The sequence below is a fragment of the Lepidochelys kempii genome, chromosome 1, assembly GCF_965140265.1.
Source record: "Lepidochelys kempii isolate rLepKem1 chromosome 1, rLepKem1.hap2, whole genome shotgun sequence".
NCBI classification, from domain to species: Eukaryota; Metazoa; Chordata; order Testudines; family Cheloniidae; genus Lepidochelys; species Lepidochelys kempii.
The window spans coordinates 218140446-218161825 of NC_133256.1; the positions used below are offsets into that span (position 1 = coordinate 218140446).

Genomic DNA, 21380 nt, shown 5'->3' on the forward strand with positions numbered 1-21380 from the left:
CATGTGTATTAGGTTCAATATATCTCACCTAGTGTTTTCTTTAGTAATGTGCCAAAGAAGTGACAGGACCAACTTGTGTCACCCTTTCCTTTAAACTTACACCCCAAACACTGGAAAGCCTGGTTGTAGGTCATCTTCAAGTGTCTCCAGACAGCAGTGTCCTCTGCAGGTGGGCAGAATTGCTGGGCACATTGATGGATGTCTCACAGGGTAGCTTTTTATCATATTGTTTTGGATGTCGATAGGTCTCTGAATTAATCAGTGTTCTGGAGCAGTATGCGACTGGTTTCAGTAGACTATTAAGATCTTGCAGTATTACCCCCTTAATTCATAATCAGTGGCATCCATATCTAGAATGTTTGGGCTTACTGGCAACATAGGAAGTTAGTATTGGGGCTTCAGATAGGAGCTGGTAGACTCTGTAGAATGCCTGCTCTGGTGCTTACTCTAATTCAGGTGCTTGCCCTTCTCAGGAGTTATTCAAAGGATGTATTGTTTCTGACAGGTTAGGTATACATCTGCCAAGCTAGTTAATCAAGCCTAGGCTTCTTTTCAGTTCTGGAATAGATTCAGGAAGCTGCCTTTTCTCAATGATTTTACTCTGGAGCTTGGCTTTCATCTGGAGCATTTATAACATGTCCAAAGAAGTCTAGCTGTTTCTGGTTCAGCAAGCACTTCTCTTCGCTGAGGTTCAGACTTGCAGACTTTATTGTTTCCCAGACAATAGACATTCTTTCAACATATTCCTCTTCCTTGTTTTCCGGTGTTCTGGCAGCATTCACTGGCTTTCGTATGGTGTTCATTGTCATTGTACCTGAGTGCCTCACATACATCAATGAATTTGTTTTCACAACATCCTCTGAGGTAGGGAATTATTACTATCTCCATTTGACAGATGGGTAATTGAGGCACAGAGAAATTAGCTGACTTGAGTAAGATCACACTTGATGTCTATGGCAGACCTGGGAACAGAACACATGTCTCCTGAGTTCTAGTAACAAGACTATTTTTCTTCTCCAACCCATAGCTATGTACTACAATATCATCTACAGAACTGATTACAGTGCTTATCCCAGGTGCTTCATTATTTATATCATTTTCCTTTGGACGGTCTCAGGTGTACTAGTAATACAAAGTTGCAAATTTTCAGAAATAATGCAGTCTCTATAGCATGATAACAGTTATTAACCTGGCACTGTCTGGATGTACAGGCCTTTGCCAAAAACCAGCTGCAGCATCTAAAGGAAAAATGTAGTGAGTGCTCTGTGAGAGATTGCAGAGAATGGCAGTGCTCTGCCATTTCCTTTGTAAAGAGAGGAACCAGTTGGTGTAACACCAGCTCCCTCCAACTGGGAACGTTGAGGTTCCCTCCTTTCTGTGTCTACATTATGGAAAACGTTTGTGGTTAGTAAACCTTGATCTCTTATCCTAATATAGACAAACCCTAAATGATCTGCCCCAGCTCACATGGAAAGTTGGAGATAAACTTAGGAATTGAATCTAGATCCCCTGAGAGCTATACCAAGTGCATTAACCAAAAGACCATATTGGCTCCTTATAGATAAGCATCTCTAGTTGACAGCAAATGAGACATGAATTTACACTACGACCATAAAAAAGGCCAGTGTCCCTTTAGATTTCACATACAAAAGGCATGGCATCATTGAACAAAAGGGGGATAGATTCTCTCTCCTGTACCATGTATGGCTCTTGTGCAACTGTCCATAGAATATTGCATTGAGCATCTCACTACCTCAAAGACAGTGACAAAGTGCAAAGAATAGCTACAAAATGACCTTGGTGCTAGAGAACTTGATTTAGGAAGCAAACAGGGTAGAGGGATTACAGTCTGCAAACATTTGATAGATGCAACACCAAGGAGGGAAAGGAATTGTTTAGGGTATTACATGGTGGTATAACTAGGAGTAATGGGATGAAATTACGAGGAGAAAAATGTGGATAACTATTATGAAAAAGTCTTAATCAAATGAGATGTGGAATAGAGAAGTGGCAGAAGCCCCATTGCTTGGGACTATTAAAACAAACCAATAATAGGGAACAATCCTGCAGTGGCTGGGAGATGGACTGTGTGAACTAGGTCTTTTCCATCTCCAGTTTCTATGATGAAAGTATTTTTGGATCCTTCAGGATGAAAGGCATTGCAGGAATGTAAGTTATTACTATTCATTTTACACAGATGGACCAAAGAAACCATCAAAAGAAGACATGTTTAAAATTAACATGAGCAAGGAAAGAAAGGTTAAAGTCATTTTTTTTTATCAAAGTAAGTTAAACTAGGCTAATTGGTGCTATTCGGGGACAGTACAAGTGATTGATTTCTTGCAACACTAAACTGCAAAAGATAATTCAAACCTCAGAAAAAATCTCTAGTGGAGGTTGCACCAAATGAAGTCATGGCTGGGGAATTAGTGAATTTAAAACCTGAGAACAAGTAGGATAAGGATGGAATATTTTAGGTGGAGGAATTTCCCTGGCTTTCTGTACAAATAAATTAACGGTGATGATCCATAAATGGTAGGGCAACTTTCACATTCCTCTGAGATTTTGATGCCTCTTCTAATTTTTCTCACTGTTCAGAATTTTGCTTCATGCTAGAATTAAAGATGGAGATATATTTAAGAACCCACATCCTCCATGACTTTTTCCAGATATAATGTTAATGCAACATTCTGTGTTCTGGTATTGTATTAATACATCCTTTCTACTCATTGAAGCTATCAAATCTGATCCTGTGAGGTGATGTGCGCCCTCAGGTCTCTATTGAAATTTGTGCTGAAAGGGGTGCAATTACACAGAAAATTGTGGGGGAGTGGAGATACATGAATCCTATATCCATGCTGAGCACACTATCAGCATCAGAGTAAAAGTTAGGGGTAACATATCCTGCTCAGCCCCGTGACAGCTGTTTCTTTGAACATTGAGGGACTTTCACATGACATGAGAACTCTCCATTCTTTGCAGGAGGTGTTCAGTATCTTGTAGAATGGTCCTTTGACTGCAAGCTCTTCCACACAGGGACCCTTTTTGTTTACTATAATTCACATATTATGAGGTAGGATGGTAAAGATTATTGCCACAGTCTTACAGAGGAAAAAGCTAAAAGAGAAGACCCAAGTCTCCATTGACTTGCACTTTGTATAGTCATTGACATAAGTACAAAGTTGGTGAATATAAGAATGCACAGAAGTTCTCCACTCACAGCAGTGCTAGCATTTTACACCCGCTTTTCACCCTCTTTGCATTGTTGTAAATGACTACACAAGGTTCAGGGCAATGGAGAATCAGGCAAGGAACTTTTCCAAGGTTCACACAGCAAGTAAATTAAAGAGGATTAAAAAGCAGCCGTTCCTGGCTCCCATCCCTAAATTCCATTCATTAGACCATGCCACCCCTGCGTTGTAGCTAACTAACTGTAATAGTAATAATATCCCTGGTAAGACAGAGACAACAATGACCATGCAGAGGAATGTTCTGTGACTAATGACTGTTGCAATAATATTTCACGTCTTTCTAGGTCTGTAGTGGCCCTTCCCAGCCTCCTCAGCCTATCGTCATTCCGAAGCCTGTTCAATCGGTCATTCATGTACCTTTGCAACCAAGCTGCCCAGGCCGAGGCAAGATGGCAAAACTCCTGAATCCAGAAGAAATGACATCCAGGGATTACTATTTTGATTCCTATGCCCACTTTGGAATCCACGAGGTAAGGCTTTGTTTTCTTGGTAAAAATATGGAAGGACAACATGTTTTCAGTGATTTCATGGTTGATTTCCCCCCACCCCCCACTGGATGCACCAATTTGCCAAGGACCTGATTCTGCAATCTTTACTCATGGCAATGGTTCCTCTAATTAAATGCTAATGATGAACTCAAAGCCTGTGTATCATTTAGATCCTCAACAGAGGCCGTCAGTGGTGCATGGAACTTGTGCGGTCTCTCTGCACAGTGGGGAATTTCACCTTTAAGTAAGTGGTACTTAGCATGACTGTAAGGGTTGCAGAATGGGTCCACCCCCATGGAAAGGACATACCAATTTAGTAAGATAGTTCTTTCTTTGCTATTTAAAAACAGATTCTGCATACAATACACAGTGGGCCATATTCTCCCTTCAGACATGCATGCAAAGCTCCTATTGATTTCAGTGGGAGATGCAAGCATTTATCTAAGGGCAAATTTGGTAAGGACTCCAGAGCAATCTGTCATTCAGAAGACACATCATGGAATCTTTAATGCTCATGCAGTAATTACAGTGACATCCTCGAAGTCTGTGGCATCCTTTCAGCTGTGACTAACTAGGATTTGTTTCCTTTATTTTGGTTTGTGTTTTGTTGGGATTTTTCATAGTGGGGGAGTTTTTTCCACGACTTGTGTATTTTGATTGGCTATTGGGTCTTGATGCTATTTGGAATTTTCCTGTTCTTAGATACATCTTTTTCTGTGCCATTTTCAGAGGGTTTTAGGCATTTTGCAGGGGATGCTGCAGCTTTTAATAGTGATTTGAATGAGGTCAGGATGGAAGCTTGACAAATAGATTTTGGAAGGGCACTCAACACACAAGGGGCAGTATGGAAGAGAGAGCTGTGGGAGAAGGAGACCAAAAGGGTATTGAAGAAGGCATAACATGCTGTGAGAACAATGTAATTGTACCTAAGGGTTATATTAGAAAAGCAGAAATTTTAATACTAGTGGTGATGCACAAGGCAGAAAGAGCCCAACTTGTCGCTCAGATCCCAGGGTGAGTTTCAGGAGTAGTAGTAAGAAAAATATTGTTATGTTTGTAAATAAATTGAGCAAGTTTGGTATAGGGTCGCTGAGACAGCAGCCCCTCCCTGCCTAACAAGCCCCCTCCCCTTTGAAATCCATAGGAAGGGAGGGAGAAGGTTGCTACCACTTCAGTGCAACTGCCCCGCTCCTTCTGACAGTTATTGGGTAGTTTAATAGCATTCTTTGCATGCAAAAATGTGGAGGACATGATCTCGGCCTTGGCTTGCAAGGACCTTGGAGCAAAGGATGAAACATCCTCTGTGTCTATAAAGAGTTACAGGAACATTTTTCAAATCTGGGTACCTAAAGCTAAGCTGCTAAATCCATACTTAGGCTGAGATTTTCAAAGCCACCAAACGGATTTAGACATTGTATTCCCATTCCAATTAATGACAGTTGGGCTTGCAAATCCCCTAGGCAGCTTTGAAAATCTCATCCCTTTGGTCAAACTTTGCATTCATAAACTATATTTTGTCTTTGAAAATCAGGCCCTAAAAGCACATGCTCAGGAAACATTAAATGGTACCATAATGTGTCAGATCAGTAGTGAGAAACAAACAACATGGGGATTGGACCAGGCTTAATACCATCACAGCAGCTCCTACTTCATGATAAGTGGAATCAGACTCTCTCCCTACCCTTTTCAGTATTTTATATCAAGCCATATTCCATGAGAAAACATCCTCTTACACGTCAACAGTTATGGATATAACCAGTCCCTTTGAAAGTAACCCACCCAGACGGACAAGCAACCAATGTATAGTAATCTTGTGCACTAGTGCTGCTTCCATCTGCTAGGCATTGGGGCTTTCATATACCTTGGCATTCAACATGCATTCATCCTACTGTCTAAAATTATTCAGTGAGGACCACAGGAGTAATCAAAGTTATTGCCTTTTAGACATAATAGATAACATTTTCATAAGCACCTGAGTGGCTTCTTAGTGTTTCAGCCACTTTTTAAAATGGAATTTAGGTGCCTAAATCACTTAAGTGTTTTTGAAAATATTTCCCCAATTTGTTTGATTTTTCTCACACTAGTGCAAATGAGGATTAACTCCACTGATGTGAATAGAGTTACATCTATGTAAAATTGGTGCAAGAAAGAAATTGGCCCCTATCAGTGGCAACTTCAGGAGAAGAAACTGAATGCCTGAAGGGATTGATCAAGAGTTAACCTCTAGATCCTGCACAGATACCCACTAGAAACTGGACTAAGATCCTTCTAGTAGTGAGGCTGTGAGATGCAGGGAATAGGAGAGTAAAATGTGAGTCAGGAGACTTGGTGCTATTCCTAGGTCTGAAACTATTAGCTGTAAAACTTTGGGCAAGTCTGTTGAGCTGACATGTTCACAAGTGTCTACTCAATTTGAGTGCCTCCGTTTTTGGGTACCAAAGTAAAGACACCTAGGAATCTAAAGATGGGCTCCCATAATTATTGGACAACAGAAAATTTAGTCCTCAATCTCTCTGTGCTCCAGTCCTGATCCCCCAACTTGTAAAAGAGGAATAATAACTACCCCACCTATTGGGGAAACTCACTGTTTATGTATTATTAGTTCACCAATTCATATCCAGGCGAGTAGTGACAGTCGTTACCTTCTACAGTCTGTCTGGTGACGTATGTGAAACCTATTGGAGTTGGTCTAAGTCCAGTTCCTTGTGGAGGTGTCTGTATTATATAGACTGCCACAACCACTGCAATGTTCATTCTTTGTGGCAGTCTCAACAGAAAGCCCAAGGGGGAGGAGAGGGAGGGGGTTTGCACCGTTTTTGCCTATGCCCGCAGCAGTACTGTGGATTGACTATAATTTCTGGTCGCCATTTTTAACAGTTAAATAATATTTGAGGGAAATAAGAGGAGACGAATAAGACGATGCTGAGTCTTACTATTTCACTTCTTCATGGTTTGCATTTTAAAGTTGTCTTGATTTGTAATGAATCCTAGTTGTGTCCCCAAACAACCTTAAAAAACTCTTCAGCCGGTGAATATGTTAAATTTTAATGACACAATGACTCCTACACCATGAGTAAACATGTGATGCCTTCTTTCAACACAGGAAATGTTAAAGGATGAGGTGCGCACATTAACATATAGAAACTCCATGTATCACAATAAACATGTTTTTAAGGATAAGATTGTATTGGATGTTGGAAGTGGCACAGGAATCCTCTCAATGTTTGCTGCCAAGGCAGGAGCCAAGAAGGTGTATGGGGTAAGAAGAATTTTTCCTAACAACTTTATTTTGGAGAAGGACAGAGGGGGAGACGTAGGTTTTCTTTTATTTTTTTCATGTGTTTCCATGTCTTGTTTTGACCTACAGCCTTACATTGTGGGCCAGATCCTCAACTGGCATAAATGGGTGCCGCTCCATTGATTCAGTGGAGCTGTGTCCATTTGCACCAGCTAAGGATCTGGCCAAAGACATCCTTTCAAAAGAGCGAAGGGATCCCTCTTTTAGCTGTTTCGTCTTTCCTTGTGATTGTTGTGTGTGTGACCTGCACTGATCCTAGTAAAAAAAAAAAAAAAAGTGCAGTCTCTTTTTCCTGCAAACATTAAAGGCATTTGCTCCTCTTGGAAAAGTTGATAGGGAGTGTGCTGCTTTTTCTGATTTTTCTTATGTTCTCGGGACCTTCAAAGCACCAGAAACAAATTCCTCCAATCTAGCCTTCCTGTGCATAAAAACCAGAGGAGCTGAAACAGAAAGCATTGGTAGCCTTTTCGTATCCATTACTCCACTCCTCAGAAAAGGCAGGGAATGATTACTTTAAAAGTACTTTATGGACGGAACACTAAAGTGCAGTTCTACTCTGAGAAGTGATTATGTAAAAGTTGCATCTTCTTACTCAGTAGGTCTGCTCCCTTTGTGTATTCAGAGTTATTACTGGTGACTTGAAAGTGGTTGATATAAGTTTTTATTGCTTTTCACTCCTGTTTGCCCTGCAGAGCCAAAACAGCTCGTAGGGAGCGAGCTGGATTTTATTCCTTCTTTTAGTCCTCCATCTAAGTTCCATTCAGTTACAGCTGTGCACTGAAGACAAAAGGGTTGCCCAGCTAGATGTAATTGATGGCCTAAGTGAAGGATCTTTACTATTACTGATGAATAAGGCTCCGTGTTTGTCATGAAGGTCACGGATGCCATGGCTGTCTATGACCTCTGTGACTTCTGCCGCGGCCTGTGCACCTGTCCAGGGAGCCGCCTCAGCCACTCAGGCAGCCCCTGGGCCAATCACACTGGCTGCTGCTGGGGCAGTCTCGGGCCCCCCTAACCTCCAGCAGCAGGAGCCTGGGTGTGTGTGGGGGGGCTCAGGGCTGGGGGTCGGGGTGTGGGGTGGTGCTTACCTGGGGGGGGCGCTCCCCAGAAGGGCGACAGGAACTCCCCCCCCTCAGCTCCGAGCTCCATGTGCTGCCTCCGCCCCCGCAGCTCCCATTGGCCGCGGTTCTCAGCCAATGGGAGCTGCAGAACTGGGGACTGTGGAGGAGCGGAGGCACCACATGGAGGTAGGAGCTGGAAGTCACTGCTTCCCAGGAGCTGGTAGGGAACCTGCCCCAGCCCTGCCAACCTCCCCCCCATAGCACCCACAGCGCCCCCCCCACCAGCACCTACGGCACCCCCCCCGACCATGCCTCCCCCCCGGCTACCCCCCAAGTATCCACTGTGCCCCCAGGCCCACCCCCTCCCAGCACCCATGGAGCCCCCTGGGATCCCCCCCGAGCCACCCCATCCCAAGTATTAGTCAGGGGTATATAGTGAAAGTCATGGACAGATCACGGGCCGTGACCTGTCCATGACATTTACTAAAAATACCTGTGACTAAAACGTAGCCTTACTGATGAAGCATGAAATGCAAAGAACTGGGCTTGACTCTTACGCCCAAATTTTCAAAAGTGTCCCTTGATTTTGGATGCCACAATTTCTGGGTGCCTAATCTGAGGCACCAGGTGTGTCAGGTTGGGCAGTGCAAAATGGATACAGCCAAATCCGAAGCCACTATTGGAAATGTTCGCTTTAGAGCCTAGACAGAATATGCAGGGCGGGCAGTTAGAAAGCACATATTTTTTCCTGTAAACTGAGCACTTTTGACTTGAAGCTTCAGTGACAATAAAAATGGAGCACCATGCAATGCTGTTTTTATGGCCACTTTTCAGAATAGAACTGAAATCTATGCTGCTTATGTGATGGTGAAGAGCCTCAAACACCCTGGGCCTCAGTGCATGTTAAAAAGCCAACATTTCTAAAGAGTTATCACACAGGGCTACCTGAGCTGTCCCAGTTTTTTTGTAGATGTAAAATAGGAAATAATTGTGGTGCCTCAGATAGCCCATGTGGGAATTATAGGTTAATGCTGACTTTTTAATGTCAACCACGGTACACCCCTAACCTACCAGCCAGAGAGTCACTAACAACACTCTCTTATTTCTAATTGTTCTCTCATCCTCTTCCCCTTTCATCCAAGTCCCAGTTCACTTGTCTAGTTCTCCTCTTGTCTCCCAGTTCAAGGTCTTGAATGTATTCCTTTCTCACTGCCTTCTTCCTCAGTCACCTTCTAGTAGCATCCATGAGTTTCAAACAAGTGAAGGAGGCTCAGTGTGACCAGGGAAGCAGATCTGAGTGATTTGGTATAAGAACATAGAGAAGGGAGCAGGAGTGTGGCCTGTCCCTAGTTGGGGTGGGATAGTGCTGAGCTACTGAAATTCTTGCTTAGCCCTTGAAACCTGAGACCAGCTTCAGTATTGTAGGTGTGCAAAAAGTGAACCATCTTCTGCAGCAAATCTGTCTGCATTCTATGGTGTTTTTAGCCAAACCAGGGAGCAAAGGCAATTATGAATTGACCCATTAGGACATGAAGACATATGCCTGACATTAGTTTAATTGGGTATTAAATTAGGAGATAAACACACGATACAGAAAACATTATAGAGCAACAGCAAGTTACCATAATGAATGCTTCTAGCTCTTTAGCACAAGGGTATATGCTACCTCTCTTCTTGGACAAATGAGCCAGATATCAGTTTCCTGGGAGCAACGGAGCAGTTAGAATTGTTGGTTTTCTTGCCAGGGTGTTTGAAAGCAAGTGTGTACAGTTCAGGAACCATTGATATCTATTTCTTGTCAAGTGGGGGCAGGAAGGATCACACAGACTCCATTGTAACATCAAGCAAAGCACATAGTCTCCTCTGTTTTAGGCTAGCAAGAGAGGAACTCTTTAAAAAGGAAGTGGTAAGGACACAGTGAGGGGCTAAAACCTGGCTATGCATATCGACCGTCAGTGTATCAGGGGAATCCATAGTAAAAAGAAGAAAGGCTTAGGGAATCAAATTCACATTTGAGAAGCAAATCAAAGGCAGAGCTGGGAAGAGACAGATGGAGTTAGAATTAAGGTTGGTTGGAGAAACTTAAATGGGACCATATTCCATTGGAAGTTGAAATTATGTCTAATCAAAATACTTAGAAAATTGGGTTGATTTGTCTGGAATTTTGTTTTGGAAGAAAACTGGTGAAAAAAGTTCCAACAATGTCAAAGTGCTCTGTTTAGATATTTCTGGAATGAAACGTTTCAATTTTTTGTTTTGAATTACTTTTTGTTTAGACTTTTTTATTTTGTCTTATATATTACAATATGATACCATTTTTTAAAAGTTGAAATTGAATCAAAATGTTTTAATTGACCCAAAACAATTTTTTTTCCAGAATTTTACTGTGTGAAGAATTTTGAATCTTTTGATTTTTATTCCTAGCTGAAATGAAGCTTAAATTTAAAAAATCTCAAAATTCTTCATGAAAAGGAACTTCTGTCCTCAGCACAGCTCTGGTTAGAAAGGCTGGGAGCAACCTCTAAACATATAGATGTCTCTGTAACCAATTCAAGAGGTATCATGAATAAACACAAGGAACTAGAAGTCTAACTAAAACATAAGACATAGAGAAATGTAAGTAAGGGTGGTGAAATTGAGGCCCTTTCCTTGCTAAGATTACTGTGGCAGGGCTGGACTGTGCAAACTACCCACAGGAAGGGAAGGCATGCCTCAATGAAGCTAGAAAAGACATTACACCTCAAGGAGGCAGAATTCTTCCCTAGGCTCTCTGAGGTGTGCCTGTTACAGCCCTTCATTATTCCCTTCTACATGCCTGTCCTGCTGCAGGACGAAGGGCAAAAGATGGAGGTAAGGCTATGACTCTACCAGCTCTTCCTTTTGGAGTGATTTATGCGCACAGGGGTGCTGGCAGGGAGCAGTCTTCATTTTCTCAAGTGCACAAAGTGCAATTGTGATTGGCCCTTACATGGGTACACAAAAAGGGGAGGCTCCATGCAATCCCTCCATCCTACCCCATGCAATTTCTTAAGGGCCAACCATAATTCAGCCTTTAGTGGTTAAAAGAAATTCACTGGACATAGTATCTCTAGTGGCGCATTTTAGACATATGAGGCCATATGACATTCCCATAGGGAAATTAGAGCAATGAGGATTACACAGAGCATTACTGATGCTTCAATGTCAAATTTGGAGGATATATTGCATGTGGCTTCCCAAGGGGTTTGTTCAAGGTACAGCACCACTCAATGTTTCAATTTACAGCTTGGAGGATAAAGAGAAGATTGTGCTAATCACACTAGCAGGTGGCACAAAGTTTGGACAGAATCCCGAATAGTTTGATGGGTATAGTGGTTGCACTTGAAAACTTTCCACTTGTGCCTCAGTATTTACTCCAAATATTGAGGTAACATTGCCAAGTTAGCTACGGGAATTGGAAAATGTTTAGGTGCCACCACTATATAATATAACAATAATCATCATAAGTGTGCTGGTGACATGGATTGAAAAATCCATCAAGGCAATTCAATAAAGGCAAACGTAAAGTGGTTCATGGAGGAAGACATAATTAATTGCACACATTTTAAATGGAGGGACATTGGCTAGGCAGCCATCCTGCAGTTAAAGCAACTCCAGTGGGATATAAATTGAATTCTTGTCAAGAATCTGATGCTACTACAAAAAAGGCATATGTTTATCTTGGGTTGTAGTAATAAGAATGGCATAAATCCAGCAAGGTTATTATTGTGCACTGCCCAGCAATGCTTAGGGATTAATCGGTTTACTGCAGTTCTGAGTGCCATATTTTAAAAAAGAGACACAAATTAGGAGACTTCAGAGGGAAAAACATACAGTTTTCTACAGATATTAAAGCACTTTTACAAACATGGGTAACTGTCATGATCCCCATTTTCCAGGCGAAGGAACTGAGGCATGGAGAGGTTAAATGACACGTGTAGGGTCAGGCAGAGTTAATGGCCAAGCTGGGGACAGGAGCCATGACTCTTAACCCCTCATTTCATGCCCATTAAAAGACTTAAAGTAAGACTTATGTAGAAAACTGGAGAGAACTGAGCATGTGCAGTCTGTTGAAAATATGATAGAGGTGAAAGTTATTTATCTATAAATATGAGAAAGGAGAATTTAAAAGAAGACAAGGATCAGTAATTCCCATTAGTTCAGTGAGGAAAAAATAAGGACATCTTCAACTTGAAATCTAGTCTGTTTAAAAAAAAAATTAAAACTCATTTCAAGTACAATACCTACCCTTGAGTCCCTCTGTACATTTTTGTGCTTTTATAGATGGAAGTTCCTATTTCAGAAAATGTTTCTTTTTCCTTTTTATGGGTGAAACACCCACATAAATGAAGGCAAAACTGACTCAATGACTCATGATACAGAGGAAGCCGTGAAACCAACCATAATCAAAAAGTGCTCTCAAATAGACAGACTAAACGAATTGGTCTCTTTCAGTTACAGTTGTCTTAGGTGCTAATTCTAACAGCAGGTATACTTTTTCTACCACAAATGTGAATTTTAAGTTGGCAGTGTCTCTTGAAGTTGCAGCATGTGAAAATTAAGTAAAATATCTGGAAAATTATTATAACTCTCAGAATAGCTCAGTCAGTAGATAAAGCTGCCTAGAGAGATGGTAATGGATAATTAATTTAATACTGCCATAATAATGCCGGAGGATGGATTAGGTGACCTAGTTCAAGGTTCTTTCCAACCCAAAGGAATCTATTATTCCAAATATAGCATTTTGGTTAATTAGTTTACTCTCTCATTTTTATACTGTACTATTTCTTAGCTGATTATCTGCAAGTAATAAGGGCCATTAAAATTTATTTAAATAATCAATTCAATTAGATAATCAACAGTTTCAGATAAATGTGGGGGGCTGGAAGTGTCAGCAGAGTTTTGAACTCTGCAGGAGAAAGGCTTCAGCCTTTCACTTGCAGAACTTATCCGCTCTACAGGAGCAAGCTGAAGACTGTATAAACTCTGCAGGAAAAAGTCTCTCTCTTGTAGCACTTACAAATTTTGCAAGCTAAAGTGTTTAGGACTTCAAAAAAAGTGATGATCTGTGTTACAACTTGGCCCAGTCCCCCTCTTGATGGTCACCAGTCTGTTGTAAGTGGATCCAGCCCCTTTGTCCCATGTGCTTCAAAGCCCCCTGAGCCTGGGTACTCTAGTGGCTATTTTTAGCTCTGGGTCTGTAGGGCACATTCTCATGCACAGACCTCTTGTCTTAGTCCTTCCTTGGAACATGGGACTCCTCAGTCCAGCCTCCCTGATCCCTGAAACCAGTGCCACAGATCTCCCACGCCCTCCAGTTGCTTACACATGGTCCCCCAGAGTTCCACCTACCTGTGGGCAATCTGGCTTTTAGTTTCACTCCTATGGGGACACTGGGACAGGAAAACAAGGAACACCCCATGCAGAGAGACCATTGTTCCATGGGATTGGTCGGCAGTTGAGAGACAATTAAATTTGATGGTCCTAAATCAATGGTGCTCAAACTATGGGACATGGGAATGTGCGAGCTATGTGCTTTTTTGTGTGTGTGGTTTTGTTTGAGTTTTTGAAGAGCTCTGGCTGTCAGCCCCAGATGCCTGGGGGCCGTGCAGAAGGGCCATGCACACCGGGGAGGCGGGGATAAATGGGACAGACAGAGCCCCGCCTCCCAGGCTCTCCTCCCCACCCGCTCACACTCAATTGCTCACCAGGAGATGGTGGGGCTCCAGCTGTCAGCCCCAGGATAGCAGCAGCAGCACAAAAGTAAGGGTGGCAATGGGGCACTGAGTCTACTGTGAAAAGTGATCTTGACAAATAGCACTTTTCACATTGCCTGCCCCACTTCTCCACAGCTGCTGGCACAGTGCTGCCTTCAGAGCTGGGTGGTGGTATAGGTACTTGTGGGGGAGGGGGAGGCCGTAAACAACTACAGAGACAAAGAAGGGGGGCCCAATCAAAATTCTGTTTGAGAACCACTGTCCTAGATAGTGCCGTGATTGCTTCTCAGTTATAGCTATTCAACTAGCGAACAAGCAACTTTCCTGGGCAGGGTGGCTGTCTAGAATTCATCACAGGAATCTTGCCTTCGGCAAGGTTAGGCATGAATTCAGCCCCTAGTATAAAATGGATGTCCTAATCCAAAAATGAAGGTTACAGTACAAAGCAGAGTTCAGGATTTGTCCCAGACACATCACAGAGTTGACGGAGGGTGTAGGTGGGTCATGATATTTTCATAAATACAGAAGGACATTTATTGCCAGAATATCAACATGTGAATATTTGTTGACAGAATTTGAGAATTGTAGTACATTTTCCAGGTTAGGATAGAGAGCAGCTACTAAATAAGGCACTCCACCTACTCACATCTGCCAGACTTTTTTTTTTTTTTTTAAATACCTGCTCTACTTGGCCTCCTAGATCTGATTCAGCATCATTCCAATATGGAAGGAAGACAGTGTGATTTGTAAAAACCAATTCCTACTTCCAACTTCTTTGTGCTGATCAGGTAGCACAAGGGGACAGCTGGGCATTCCCTTTGCATAGGTGAATGCTGGGATAGTTTAAAGCCAGCCTCCTACAGCATAGGGGCATATTGGTGAGCTGCAGGGGATGTGACCAAAGTGTGCTGTGCTCCACTGATCCTAGATAAGTGGAACCACCTCTGTGGTTGTAGTAACTCGTGCCAAGGGCCTAACTGGCTCCTGGCTGCCAGGATTGGGAAATGGGATTGAGAGATGATGGAAAACCACTATGGAGAATAGAAAAAAAGATGGAAAGCCACTTATGCCCCACATCTCTTCAAGTGTGTCCAGAATAGATCAGGTGCTATCGAAGATGTAGTCTGTACATTTTTAAGCCAGGAAGGAATAACTGAAGGACTAGTTTAGACCTCCTTTACATTACAGAAGTAACTCTGCTGAAGTCAATGACTCTGAGTCTCCAGTTTTATGCTGAAATACACAGATGTTAATGAGAGGATAATCGGGCCCAGTAGAGTCACATGGATGTAAAACTCATGTGAGAGCAGAATCTGTCTGTGAGTCTCCAACAGAGATATGGGAAGCAGCACAGCATTTGATATAGGACACAAAAGAGCGCTAGAAGAAGGTCCTGGAGGCATACGAATTCTGAAGGTTGTTTTAAAAGTACATAAAATATATCACTAATTTCATATATGTGAATTTTGGAATTCCCTTTCAAAGGAACATATTGTTGTCAAAGTAGGTAAGTCATGGAACTGATGAATAATTGCTTTTCCAAACAGACAAGTACTGAAATGGTTTGGATGTAGACACAACTTGAACAGTTTGGAAGCATATTTTTTCAACTGCGTTTGGAAATTTTGCAACACGCTATTCATCCTCTTGAGTTCTTTAATGATTGGCTTTTTTGGGGTGGTGGTGCTGGTGGAGGAAAGTAACAGATTTTCCAACAGATTCTGAAGTAATTGGGATAAATTCAGGTATTATTATGTGTGCTATGCAGTCTATTACATATGACCTCTTTCTTTCATATTTTCACATGGGTTTAGAGAAAGTTTCACATATAATACACACACTTCACAGTTTTCATGCTAAGATATCACCCTCTCCATGGTGGGACTGCCGATAAAGCTTTGATTTATCTGCTGTCTATGGTTGCATGTTTTGTACAGATTCTGCTGTGTTCAATAGATTTTATTTCTGTTCAGTATGTCTGAAGTCTTTAACACAAAGCTCTCCTTTGTCCTGTTCTTCTTTAGATTGAATGCTCCAGTATATCTGACTACTCAGAAAAAATTATCAAGGCGAACCACTTGGACAACAGTAAGACATCTAAGAATAGTTTCTGTGAAAAATGGTGGCAGACTGGGGCCTGCACACTCTGATTGATTTCTGTTGTGTAGTTTACATGTAATTGATGGTTTGGTACATACAGCTGATGATTGATGTATTTCGATATAAATAGAAAACAAAAGATACCTATTTACAGCTCTAGGCACCTGGACAATTACTGAGAATCACTATCCATGCTGGTATAATCACCCAGGAGCACATGAGTGCTTATATGCAATGAAAGTAAATGAACCTAACTAGCTGGTAATTCAACGTAGCAAAATAGACCCAGATGCTACCTTCAGTGATTCACTCAATCCACAGCAAATAGATGACCTTTACAGAGGCTTTTTCAAACTGGGGTTGGGGACAAGTTCAAGAATCAAGGGGCCTCTCATGGAAGGTATGTCTTCATTACAGAGTGAGCCATGACTAGGCTAGCCCTGGTAGAAGGTTCCCTAGTGCAGACCCCTACCGTGTGCCAGACCCATGTAGCTGAATCCACATTGGTGCTGTACTAAGTGCTCCTGTGCTGGGGTAGACTTTTGGCAGGATATTCTGTGGCTCTCAGCCCCGTACTAAGCTGTGCTGTTGCCAACAGACAGCACTCTGGGGGGACGATTTCTCACATGGCATGTCTATTCAAATCTGGGGAAGCACAGCAGAACTGTAACAGGCAACTTGGGGTTTAAATGCCGAGCTAGTGTAGGTGACTTCCAGTGCAGAAGAAGTGAGGAGGTCGAGAGCAAGAAAACATGGCCGAGGTGGAATTGTGGGAATGCAATGGAGGAGTTGATTAGCCTGTGTCCTCACTGCAAAGTAGATGGGTTGCCAGCCTGGGCTGAGGAGAAACACAAGCTCAAGCCCATGCTGGGCTCAAGCCCAGCAGCATATGCTAACCTCAGTTTAAAGCACTCTCAAGCATGAGTAAGAGGTTCTGTGTGGACGACAGGGGGTTAGGGTAAACACCCATGTTAGATCCCAGGCTAACTCTCCAGTGAAGACTTACCCTGTTGGCAGTACACTATCTTCTCTGCCAACCGGTCTTCTCTCCAGTAAAACTTTCATTGACTTGAACTATAGTTTTGCCAGAGAAAGATTTGCAAGGCTATTTTTTAAATGTTAAAAGCAGCTGCAGTGGTCTCTGCCATGTAGTCGGCAATACCGTCCATGACTTCTTAATCTATACTGACATTTAGGGAGCTGTGAGTGGTGAAACTAAACTGGTCAGTCTGGGAGCTATAGAACTAGAGAGAAGAACCACAAGGTCTGTCTGTGTCCAGTAGCTGAATCCAGTTTCTTCTCAAGCATGAAGGCTCAAGGTGCAAAAATTTGGATACAGATTTCAACGTGTTCATGGGTGTTTGGATCTGGGGGGTGTGGGGAAGGTTGTTCAACTTATCAGAGGGGTCACCAAATGAAATTAATAGGCAGCAGGTTTAAAACAAACAAAAGGAAGTATTTTTTCACACAATGCGCAGTCAACCTGTGGACCTCCTTGCCAGAGGATGTTGTGAAGGCCAAGATTATAACAGGGTTCAAAAAAGAATTAGGTAAATTCATGGAGGATAGGTTCATGGAGGATGGGCAGGGATGGTGTCCCTAGCCTCTGTTTGTCAGAAGCTGGGAATGGGCAAGAGGGGATGGATCACTTGAGGATTACCTGTTCTGTTCATTCCCTCTGGGGCACCTAGCATTGGCTACTGTTGGAAGACAGGATATTGGACTAGATGGACCTTTGGTCTGACCCAGTATGGCCGTTCTTATGTTCTTATATAAAGATGGGGGCTATTTGAAAAATTCTAATCTAGAACTTGGTTCCAATTTCAAACACACTTGATGCTTGGGAGGTGTTCAGCTCTGAGGTCTGGGATATTGATTCAGAGCTACTTCTAGTGTTATGTACAGAAATCTGATAATGAAACAGGACTGCTACAAGCCTTCTCTATGGGGTTCAACGACTGAGCAAATTACCTTTTTTTCAGATAGATCCATCCCTAACCTCTCTGAATCTGTGATCCTCCATAATGAACAATTTTGGCCTAATCGTGCTGTCACTAACATAGGTGGAAATCATAGGAGTAACACCACTGACATCAATTAGTTCACACCAGTGTAAAACCCAAAATAAAACCCTCTTTGTTTACCAAGACACACCATTCTCTAGAGAGTCCAAAGGCCATAGTCTGCTCTCGGTTACACCAGTGTAAATCTGGAGTCACTCCAATGAAATTAATGGAATATCTCCACATTACACTGGTATAAATGAGAGCAAGCCCTGACTCCAAGGATCCCTTTTCCTCTCCTAAAACTCATAGAAGCTTTAAATTTAAAAAAATCCTTTAAAGTTAATTTAGACTAGAACCAGTGAAAGAAGCTGAACGGACAGCTGTTTACCAAAAACTAGGTACAACACAGCTAGCGGCAGTGTAAACTTCCCCCACACTATGCCTTTTAAAGTGTTTTACATTAGCGAAGGTTTGCGGCCCAGGTTGTGTGTGTGTGTATTCATACATGTATATATAAAAAAATTCCGTTTCTAGGTCTGTCATTCTGGCAGCTGTCAACAGTGCTAAAATTCACCCCAAAGGAATCATCAGGACTGTTCTGACATGTGATAGAAGTAGGGTACCTGAGTGTTGTAGCAATCATATTATGGAAGGATGAAATTCACCTCTGTGCTTCATTTAAATTTTAAAATAGAGTTTAAGTGGGACATTAAGCTTGTGTTGGCTTCATTGTTACCCAGAATGATGCATCCACATAAAAAAATTCAGGCAAACTCAGGTTTCAGAACCTAGTTTTCCAATGCCAAGTTTTCCAAATCATCTAACACAGCTTTAATATCACATAGTTCAACTTAATGCTGGTCAAACAGTAATCTCCCACCCACCATGATTTCTGATTATTTTTGTGAATAAAAACATTGAGTTCTGTTTGCTAAGATTAATGGGTTTCTATTATTTGGTATGCAGAAGTATTTGTACTAGTGCTAGGTGTTCAGGAAAGTTTCTGTGAATCCTAAAGGTTTTACACATTTTAGCACAGATAATGATTTGTCTAAAAATTAATATTGGAAAGTGCATTCATATCTAATCACTACAATTTTTATTCTCCTGTGTCAAACATTTCAATTGTCCAGTCAGGGAACAGACCCAGTGCCATCTCACTTCAGTAACTATCCCAAAACACAAAGGGTGTATTGTAGCAAAGGGAACAGTTTGCAAACAACCCATAGTTTGAAAAATTATTTGTCCAAACTATTTGGAAGAAAACTTAGAAATAATTAATATTTCTGGAGAAAGTCAGGACTCATTTGTGAATAATTTGCTAATTACAAAGCGAGCTAATTATTTGTAACAAATAATGCAACCAGATCTAGATCACCTCTAGCATTACTGTAAATAAAATATATGCTCTCATTTACACCAATATTATCATGGTGCAATTCCATTGACTTTAATAAGTTACTCCTGGTTTTCATCTGTGAAAGTCAGAGGAGAATCAGAGCCTACTTGTGTCCTTCCACAGAAGTAAAATGAAGCACTTACATTACTTTATGCATACCTGCTATTATGATAACAAAATAAACAGATCAAGGCTGGATTTTGCTGTAAAGTTAGGTTTATTCAAACCAAATGGATTACTTAATCCACGTGGTGCTGCGAATTCAATTAGCTTCGGTGATTCACCTCACCCCCTCTACTTCCATTCTTGGTTAAAAAAGAAAGTGAGAGAGTATTTAGAGAGGAGTACACCTTTGAATTAGAAGCGGCAGTGGGAAAGAATGCGTAGGTTGTTCCAATCTGGTTTGTATAACTCAGTGTACTTGGAGGCAGGTATATTAAATTGAAAGCTTAGGTGGGATGTAACTTAAATGAAGGCAAATAGAATATACACCTAATATGTATTTCTGCATAATCAAAACCCTTTTGAAACATTTTTAACATGAGTCAAGGGTTGTTTGATCCTTTTTCAAACAAGAGTTTCCTAATTATTTCATAAGATTTAGAGTGCTTATGGAAAAAATGACAGAGAACTTGCTACCAAAGTAAATGAGTATAAATTGCCAATGGTGGGCCATATTCAGAGCTGATGTGAGTGCTGTTCCCAAGGAAGTCTGTGGGCCAAATGCAGTGGCCCATACAGATGAAAGTGGAGGGACCATGCATACATGATGTCAGAATCATTCAGTGACTATATAACTGTGCCCTTAACTAGGTATGATCCACGTACATTCCTTATGTTAAAACTCAAATAACTGAACCGTAAATGCCTTGTAGCAGCAAAACATGATCCTTGCACTTTTGCTGCCTTGGGGTATGACTTACATGTGCAAGTTGCATGTTGTAAAGGTAGGTAAGAAAGTACTCTGCAAGTGGTAAAGCAGTGTCACTTGCATTCATTTTGCATTCATTTTGCACTACAACTCTAAAGGGGTAGAGTAAGTGTGTGTGAGTCTGTGTGTGTTGAGGAGGGGTTGTAACGGGAAGAGAATGTAAGATAAAGGAGGGGCTCTGCTTTATTTTAAATGCTCCTGTTAATTGCTTTCCTTGCTACAACCCACTCTTCTTCCCCGCTCAGTGTAAGCGGAAGAATCAAGCTCTGTTTATAAATGTTGGCCCTCATTTTGAACTCATTGGTTTTCCACTAATGTAAATTAATGGATCTCACTGATACTACTCTTTATTCACATTGGTGTGGAGACACAGAGTCTGGGTCTTTGTTCAGATGGACCTACCTCATCCCCGGACTGGAATTTCTTCCCCCCTTCACAGAATTTTACTGCAGGAGGGGATGATCTGCTATATTATTATTCTTTGTTGATCCACGTGATGTGATTTCGCCCCCCCTTCAGTGACTTGCCGGCAATTTAACAAGCTTCACTGTGTGTTCTCCCTGCAGTCTGCAAGTTAGGTCTTCAGCCACTCCAAACTTAATAACCTTCTCAGCTCCTTGAAACTAATGGGCTGCTGACAAAACACCTGACAGGAATGTTTTTCAAAACAGCCACTGTAGATAGCTGAGGAAAGGCAGCCAAGTCCAAAACTGCTAGCAAATTCTGAGTGAGGTGCCAATGTGTTGTGAAAGAGTCTGTCAAGAAGCAGATGATTTTGGAAAGCAGGGCAGGTGTTTGTGCAGACTTTTATGTTTGTGTTCCGCGGAGATAAAATTACCTCTCTCTGCTGAGTGAGCTGTCCAGGATTTTTAAAGAAAATGGATCTGATTCTCCTCAGTGTGAAGATGGAATAATACTTTGAAAGTTACTGCAGTCCCAACAATGCACATGTGGAGTAGATCCACTGAAGTACCTACATACCTTAGCAGGTCCAAGATTTCATTTTGCCTGCTCATTTTTCTGGGATAGAAAACTTTGTCTAACAACGGAACTGCAACCCCAATCAAGCCTTTCTAACCTGACCACAAATGGGCCAGTCAAATGTTGACGT

The 21380-nt window shown here is 41.8% G+C and overlaps 1 protein-coding gene across 3 annotated transcripts in view; it reads left to right on the forward strand.

The window, feature by feature from the left end:
- Nucleotides 1-21380, forward strand: part of PRMT8 (protein arginine methyltransferase 8) — a 99735-nt gene that overhangs the window by 48431 nt on the left and 29924 nt on the right. For 2 of the 3 annotated variants that reach the window (XM_073314535.1, XM_073314525.1), the window contains exons 2-4: nt 3536-3721; nt 6843-6998; nt 15858-15921. In XM_073314535.1, the coding sequence (XP_073170636.1) occupies nt 3536-3721; nt 6843-6998; nt 15858-15921 (406 nt within the window). The remainder of the gene's footprint in view (nt 1-3535; nt 3722-6842; nt 6999-15857; nt 15922-21380) is intronic. The other variant, XM_073314543.1, reaches the window with a different exon arrangement.